Genomic DNA, 8,855 nt, shown 5'->3' with positions numbered 1-8,855 from the left:
AAGAAAAGAAAGAACTCACACACCAATCTCCGAGGGGATGCCAATGAGGTGTGGCTTGTATTTAAATATCCAATATGTCAATGTAAGGGGAGTGGGTATGTATATAAAGTGCTGTTTGCATCCGATAGCTCGACGAAGCCAGCTATGAGAGGCCCAGGGAGATGGGTGCGGAGGGGAAGCGGCACTTTGACTGAAAGCAAGGTCAAGAGCGTGCTGCCCCACGCTCCCCGCCACTGAGAAGTTGCTTGGACGCGAACAGACGTCGATTGCAACTCGGCAGAGCGCGGAGCTAGCGAGCGCCGGCGGATCGTCCACGCCCGCTACCGGGAGAGGCAGTCTGCGCCCCGCCGTCCAGGCTCGGCCCCACGCGCCCCGCCATGGCGGAGGTGGGGGGGGTCTTCGCTTCCTTGGACTGGGATCTGCACGGTTTCTCCTCGTCTCTGGGGAGCATGCCCTTAGCTGACTCTCCCGGTTTCCTGAACGAGCGCCTGGGCCAGATCGAAGGGAAGCTGCAGCGCGGCTCGCCCACAGATTTCGCCCACCTGAAGGGGATCCTGCGGCGCCGCCAGTTGTACTGCCGCACAGGCTTCCACCTGGAGATCTTCCCCAATGGCACGGTACACGGCACACGTCACGACCACAGCCGATTCGGTGAGGACGCGGCTGGGAGGGTCGGGAGGCGAGCGGATGGACCGCGCGCTAGGGAGCCGACGGCTATGGCTCCAGGCTCTGGCTTGGGGGCCCGCGGACCACCCCCAGGTCGGTACCGTCCTGGCCCGTTGAGGCAGGAGGCCGCCAGGGACGCGGGACAGGCGGGACACGCCAGTTCAGACTTGAGCCGCGCGGCGTCAGGGCGCCTGGCACCCTAAGACGCTTGGAAGGGGGCGGGGGCGCATTGAGGTGGGGCCTCGTCTTTCCCCACTCCACCCTTCCTTCTTCCCCTGGGTGTGAGGGGATCGTTCTGGGACCTGGACACTGTGCATCAGATGGAAGCAGGTGAATCTGAGAGAGGGACCGCGGCTGCAGCGCGGGACCGAGCCTCGAAGGCAGCAGAGTTGTCGCCGCTGATTGCCAGGAGCAGGAGCCTTCCTGGGTTATAGATGTGGTGGGCGGGGGGCCCGCGCCCAAGTCTCTTTTGGCAGATGGAGACGCGACAACCAGGGTACCTGCCTGCCTCTGGGTTGCTGTGCCTGGGTGTGGGTCTAATTCAGACAGCACAGCATGAACTGGGTATTGGAGAGACTAGGAAAGCCTCCCGGAATCCACTGTGTAAGGACATAAGCCTTGGGGCATCTTTAACCCAGAGCTACCTCTGGACACCTTGCCTCAGTGAGGAAACTCCTGGACCCACTCCCAGCCACAGAAACAGGTGTCTCCTGGGCCCAGGACAGGAAACATTCAAACTCCATCCAGGATTTCACAGCCCGCCATTCTGCAGATTGTTCAAAGGGCACAGCTGCTTGTCTAACATACAGAATACAATTAATATAAACCTTGAACTTAGATGGAGATCATTAGGTTTCTAAGGAAATGTGTTCACACCTCGGTAATTTGGCCACTTTTATTTTTAATTTCCTATTCTCTACTAAACCATTATTCAGGTGCAGCGACAGCAACCCTTCCTTCGGTCTCCTATCCCTCAATGCCCCTACTTCCTCCCAAGGAGACCTTATGTCCCTAAACCCATAGGAGGCTTTGCCTACCCTCAGGTATGATACTGTTCCCTTCTTCCCACCCTCCCCTACTCCCCCCAAACCTCCCCATCCTTCTGTTCCCCATGCCTTGCTAGAGCTTCATCTGGAGTGCGCAGTAAAAAGGCGGGGGCGCAGAGGCCAAGTCTAACAAACAACTTAGGGCCAGGACTGGTCTTCCTTGCTGGGAGCTAGCAGGAACCCTAATGAGGCCTATGTCATCTTGGAAATATGCACTCACAGAGCTGGAGTGCAGTAAGTTGTGTGTGGGGTCCGGGTAATGGAGGGATGCAGGTGTCTGTATAAACTTGCAGTAGGTCCTCAAAAGGGTGATAAGGTAGAGTGGAGGAAGAGAGAGTGGTAACTTGGCTCCTTTCCCTTCCATCGCTTGTGACTTTGCAGTCCCCTTTTGTTCCTCTTCAGGAGGAATGAAACTCCCACCTTGGCCTCAGAGATCCCCAAAGGCTCCCAGAAATAGCCTAAAAATATTGGGGTAGCTTATTTCTGATATATGAAAGAAAAATCATTAAGTGATGGAGAAATATGGGGTGGGGGCAGCAGAGGTGGAGAAACTATGAGCTTGGCTCCTAGCAGCTACAAGTGTTTGTCTGATTCTATGCCTAAGCTGAGCCCAATAACCTACAAGGTCAACATAAATCAGTCATAGGCTCTTGGGATAAGTGGTCTTTAATTACCTCCCTAAGGACACATCTTGATTTCTTTTCATATCTTAGGCCTGCTAAGGGTGTTAAGTTTAAGGAGAAACCAAAGGAAATAAAAATGGCAGGAAGAAGAGATGTTTTCACTGCTGCTTAACTGACTGCTTCATTTTTGGTTTTTCCTAAAAAACAAAACAAAACAAAAAATATTGCCTGAGACCACCTCTGCATCACCTTTTTTTCTTTCCCACTGGCTTCCTGGCAGTTCTATGTATTTCCTGCAAAGGAAATGATAACTGGTCGAAGCTGTCTCTTTGTAACCTCCCCTGCCAACTTTCAAACACACATTTACTCTTTCTCAGTTTAGCTTTTGGCAAAGAAAAAGGTGGCGTTTGAGTTTGCTAACTCCTCCCTCCACATTTGAGTTAATCAGCCAGGGTATTCAATAAATCGAAACTTTAACATTCCATAAGTGCTTTAGCAGTCAACATTCCAGCAGGGTAAAGTAGGCCAGACTTAAGATATAAAATATTATAGATTTCTGCTTGGGGGGAGGAGGTAGTCTCCAAAGGCCATGTAAAGTAAATAGCTATTTGTTGTAATTGGAGAGCAGGGCCCCCAAGGATTATCCTGGAATCCATGTGTTCAGAACAAGTCAGGCTGAGCCCAAGAGCAACCCCGACTCCAAATAATAACCTGTTGGCACAGCCTATCCTCCCCCCTCCCCACCCCCCATTCTGCAATCAGTAGCCAGGAGTATTTCAATCTCTGCCTGGCTGGTGGCGTTTACATGAGCTTCACAGGGTTACTGACATTCTTAAGGGGCACCTGTGGACTGGCAGAGCAATGCTTGGGAGCCAGACTGGAGGAGAGGCCTCCTGCCAGGTGGGATGGAGCAGGCCTCTGCAGCTGCTTTGGTTTTTGAGTGATCTGGTTCTTATTTGGCAAGATGCCAAGGCAGCACTGTCTTGGCCCTGAAGGTCTTAAAGAATGACTGAGGGAGCTCAGGCGAGTTAGAGAACCAGATTAAATGACTGTAGCCAGTCATCTAGCAAGGTTCTGAAGCAGTAGGGCTCAGGACAGATCCATTTTGACTGAGGCCATGGGGGGAAAAGTGTAAGAAGGTAAGAGTATGGAAATTGTCAAGCAAAGGCCAGAGCCTGAGGTGGACAGGTCAAGATGAGGCATAGCAGAGAGAGATCTTGAGCTTTGAAGTGGGAGAGAGTACTGAGGACACACTTTGTCTACTTAATACTTTTCCTCAACACTTTGCTGTTAACACCCCTCTCCAGCTGTAGCTGGGAAAATGTGAAAATGGCTTGTTTTCTTTCTCCCTTCATGCTGGCTGGGATTCAGGAGAAGGTTTAGGAATATCTGTTCCATCATCATGTGCCACTGGGTTCCCACAATTTGAATCCAGCTAATAGGAAAGTTGGCAAAGGGAAATGATGCCCAAAGACAGCTGGGCAGGGATGATTCCAGCTGTTGGAGACCTCTGTTACTGGACACAACCCAAGTGACTTCCTGTATGATCTGTCCTTTGGCATCAAGGTTAACAGAGAGTTGGAGAAAAACTGTGGTGACTCAAATGGCCACACCTCTTCGGTTTCATGATTTGTTCTCATACCAGGTCTTTGACAGTGAGATCATAAGCTACCCTCTGCTGCTTAATGATCTCAAGGTGGTCAGAGACATGAGATACTTAGAGAATGAGAGAACTAAGACTTGAAGCTCAGAAGTAATCTGCCTATGCAAAGAAAAGAACTGAAGGTTCCAGCAGGTTGGTATCCCTCAATGTTTAGCACCCAGAACTGAATCATGACCTGGTTTCTCATTTCCTTGCCATACTGGCTGTTCTCCTTTGAACACACTCCTGTTTTTTCCGTAACCCTCTTTAAACAGAACAAAACTAAAAACAGTCCTCTCGGTGTGGCCTAAGGCAGAGCAGAGTGGGGCAGTCCCCTCCCTTATGCTGGTTACTAGACCTCTAGCAATACAGCTTTAAATCACATTAGTTTTTCCCCTTTTTTTCTATTTTTTACATTAGCTTTTTAATAATCTCATGAATCGCCCATACTGAGTTTATTGTATTCAATCAAATCCCTTTAAGCCATTGTTGTATATGTTTTACTAAGCCACATCTCCCCATTCCAAAGATGGGCAGACTTGCATTTAATAAAAATACATGAAAACACAAAGGAATAGTACATGTTTTCAAGGAAATATACATGGCTGCCTGAAGCAGGGAGACGAATGGGAGCAGAGTATAGAAATAAAAAGAAAGAAAGCCCTTACACAGACCAATTATGATAAAAGGCCAAAAAACAAGGAGTGATTCACTCAACTGTCCACACTTGAGGCTCACCCTCCCCCAACAAAACCCCAAACACAAAACGTCTTGGGGAATTGGTTTGGGGACCAAAGTGCAGGACTTCACATTTTATTCTAATTAAAGCTTATTTTGTTAGAGTCAGCCCATTTTTTCCATTCTCTTGAAAGTTCTTTGGATTTTGTTTGTATCACCCTCTCTGCTATATACTTTCTGGACCTAGAGTAAGCAGTCCCCCTATGTCCTCTTACAAGCCATTTATTAAAATGTTAAACAGGGCAAAACCAAAATCAGAGCATTGTGCCATACAACTAAAGGATTTGGTCCATTAAACCAATATCTCCTTAACCATTACTTAGCACCAGGTATTTTCCCTTCCCCTCCTACCATCTTGTATCTCTTTTCCCAAAACTCCTTTCTTTGTACTGTAAGAGTTAGTAACACCCAGACTGAGAATAAAACTTGGAGAATTTCAACGCTGGAGGCCAAAGGCTATACTCTGAATGTTCTATACAAAGGCAGCCAAAGAACTTTACATTCTTCAAATGGATCCCAGCGGGCCATGGAAACATGTGTCCTAAAGCTGCCACACCTGAACACCCACCCACCAGCCTAAGTCACTGGGGCTCTTCAGACTTCCCACTGTAGTTTTGGACCTGATTTCAAAATTAATCTCTTTATGTTTTCAAAGTGATCTTTAAGGAATCAATCTCACTCACTCCCTATATAGATTACATAGAATCTTATTACTCTCAAGAATTACATTTTTGGATAAGGAAGACAGCCAGATATGAGCTCATTTTATACGTTTGGATGCCTCTCTGAGTCAATCATATAAGGTTTTGGTCTGTACGTTGAAAAACCTGCTTAGAGACAGGAATATCACAGAGGAATCTAGTTGTTCATTGCATCTGCATCCATATAATAAATATGCTATCTTAGGATGAAAGTTTTAAGTGTCACCAGGATTTCAGTTATTGGTCCTTTTTCCCTCCTAGTAGTTAATTTTTTTCCTCCTACTGCTTCTGGATAATCTAAAGTGTTTTCAAATCCTTACCTCTAATCTTGTCAGCTAGAGGGAAATTTCTGAATGCCTTCCCTTTCCCCTTAGAGTTGCAACATCTCAAATCAGTATCAAGTCCAATACTACCTGCCAACTCTTTGCCATGGATAAACTTGAAATTCTCAAGAGAGAAGGGGGGAATGACAGGCTTGTCAACCTGGGGCTGTACTGGCTAAGAGCACTTTTTAGGAGAAAGCTCTCACCAGGCCAACTTCTGCCTCCTGCCCATGGTAAGATAAACAAACTTAGTGAGTGGCCTGTGTGGCCTTTGTTAGAGGCAGCTACAGGCAGTTGACAGCCTCATGTGGCTTCAAGGACATGGGAGCTAAGAGGGTGCAAAACAAGTTATGCCTAGAGGAGATGCTCTGTGCTCTATGGAGGCGGGAAGTGACTTTGGGAAGATACAGAAACCTGGCCACATTCTCTCATTTAGAAAGCTGCCCTCCCATTTCTTGAAATGGTGATATTTAATAGTACCTTGTAATTACAGAGCTTTAGTAGCCAAAGCCTTCGCATGGTCTCTTCCACATAATATAACTAAGAGTGTTGAGTAGAGGCAGAAATTGTTTCCCCTATTTTACATATGGAAAAACCGAGGTCCAGAGAGACTCACTGCCTTCTCTGGAGATTCCATTATTGCTGCAAAAGATGGTTTCATCAGGTAATTCATGATAGACACACAGGGCTGAGGATAAATAACTGGTAGCTCATGTCACCTGAACAGTTTCCACTAAGCTTGATGTCAGTAATGGAAATGGCATTCACTTTTTTGCTCTAGGCATCCTGGAGTTTATCAGCCTGGCTGTGGGGCTGATCAGCATCCGGGGAGTGGACTCTGGCCTATACTTAGGAATGAACGAGCGAGGAGAGCTATATGGGTCGGTAAGTTTAAGGTTTTCTTTTCATCAGAGACTATTATCACAGGTGTTTAAACAATGTAAGACAAAATATAAAAACTTTAATCTAGCACTTGAAAGCACTTTAGTCAACTATAAAGAATTAGTGTCTTCTAGTCACTCCTTGGCTGCATAGGAACTTTCTACATAACACTTTCATTCATTCAGACCCCATCAAAACATAAGCTTTACTGTGGCACATTTTCTTTCACCTTTTCCATTAGAGGGCCAGCTAGTCTGGTGATAATAGTAAGCTGTGCTGGTTTGTCGGTAGATGGCAAGGGTTTGGGGTGTTAACCCTCCCAAGGAGTACATCTGAATTTTAATGGATACTCAGAGGAGTAGCAGGCTAGCTGGCACAATAATAGGCAGTGAAAGTGTTGGCCTTCGATGAGGATTCTGAGATTAACAACACAGTCCCTGATTTCCAGATTGCCGCAATTGAATCCCAAAAGCCAAATGAAAAAAAAAATGAAGAGAGAGGGTTCCAGGGTCTGGTGACAACTCTAAGTTCCCAGCTAGGACTGGGTTGGCTGCAGTACATGTTCTCTATTCTGGAAGCTAGCCAAGAGCTGGGGAATGGTGAGTGACTTTGCTGACCTTAACCCTTTCAGGGGATCCCAACTTGTGGCTTTGGCTTTTGAGTCAGACAGCATGCTTTCTGGCTGTCTGCACCCCTCGAAATCAGAGCACATTTTTCCCTGACACCTAAGCGATAGGCCTGTCCCCAGCACTCAGTATCGGCAGCACAAGCAAGTAGTGTGGCAGGTGGATCAAGTGTGAGAAGGGACAGAGGCAAGAGACCCGGGAGCTGCTAGCTTGAAGTAGCCAGATTGGAGGAACTTTTCAAGGAGGTCTTTTCTGAGCTTTCTAAATGATAGGCCTGAGATCCTTCATCAGGAGAGATCACAGCTCACCTCCTGAGGAACTTTATATAGATTCAAGGCCTTTGCCTAGAAGTTGATGTGGTTGACTATAATTTCAGTAGATGTGAACATCATTAGCCCCAAGTAGGGAGGAAACTCAGGCGTCCCAATGGGGCATTGGGAGGCCATAGCAGAAATTGTCAGGCTCAGAAAGATCTCAGATTCAAAGAGCCAAGTGAGGCCATCTCCTCCAGTCTCCTGCCTTCAGGAAAGATCTCACCTAAAATATTTTTGTGTGGCTCATGAAAGAGGATGAAGGTTATACAGAATGTGTGCTACTTTGAAAGAAGGTATCTCAGTAATACTGGAAGATAGGGCTGAAATTTTCCAATATCAATGTGCTATTGCTATTTCAGGGTTCTCCACCAGCAAGCTGGGATGAGAGAAATAGTCATATAATAGGCTCTGCTTTATTTTCTCACCCTCACAGAAGAAACTCACACGTGAATGTGTTTTCCGGGAACAGTTTGAAGAAAACTGGTACAACACCTATGCCTCCACCTTGTACAAACACTCAGACTCGGAGAGACAGTATTATGTGGCTCTGAATAAAGACGGCTCACCGCGGGAGGGATACAGGACTAAACGACACCAGAAATTCACTCACTTTTTACCCAGGCCAGTAGATCCTTCTAAGTTGCCCTCCATGTCCAGAGACCTCTTCCGCTATAGGTAACGGACCCTAGAGTGACCTCTGTGACCCATATACTCTGTGGCCACAGTTGTCTCCATAAGCACTATACTCGTAGCTTTTCAATCCTCTTTCCTATCAACTTAGATAACAGAGAAGCACTTACTGTTCAACTCGACCCAGCTGTTCCCTTGTTCTTCAAAATGTATATCAAGGTTGGGTTATTTTGGGGAGGGATGTGGGGGGAAGGGTGGGCTAGAGGGAATCTTGTATATACTTTTTTCTTTACTTGTGTTCTTTCCCCTGAGGTGGCATGAGAAAGAATGGGGACCCCTGCCAAGGGCCAGGGGTGTCTTGCCCCACAATCTACCCAAATATCTTGACAATGGGTAAATTGAAAGACCAAGAAATCTGCCATAGAAGCTACCTACAGAGCTTTAGAAAAGTCTCATTCAGAAAAAATCCTTGGGGCTACAGCCCTGCTGCAAGCCATCTCTGCAATGGCTCTGCAGATTTCTCATCTGTCCTGGCACACAGTTTTCCTGTTATTGGAAGTGGGAGATGGGGTAGGTTGTAAGAAAATGCTATTAAAGTGTAAGCATGGATACTGTGCATTAGGACAAACTATTTATGAAATGTACATGCTATTTATTTTATATA

General features: G+C 46.7%; 1 protein-coding gene across 1 annotated transcript; it reads left to right on the top strand.

The window, feature by feature from the left end:
- Positions 1–377: 377 nt before the first annotated feature.
- On the top strand, positions 378–8,240 carry FGF16 (fibroblast growth factor 16). Its single transcript, XM_011384951.1, has 3 exons — positions 378–651; positions 6,521–6,624; positions 7,995–8,240. Exons 1-3 carry the CDS (start codon positions 378–380, stop codon positions 8,238–8,240), a joined length of 624 nt encoding a protein of 207 aa, XP_011383253.1.
- Positions 8,241–8,855: the final 615 nt, after the last annotated feature.

The sequence above is a fragment of the Pteropus vampyrus genome, unplaced genomic scaffold (genome assembly GCF_000151845.1).
Source record: "Pteropus vampyrus isolate Shadow unplaced genomic scaffold, Pvam_2.0 Scaffold635, whole genome shotgun sequence".
In the NCBI taxonomy this organism is placed as follows: Eukaryota; Metazoa; Chordata; class Mammalia; order Chiroptera; family Pteropodidae; genus Pteropus; species Pteropus vampyrus.
Note: the sequence above shows the minus strand (reverse complement) of the source record. Positions and strands in the feature narration are given on the sequence as shown.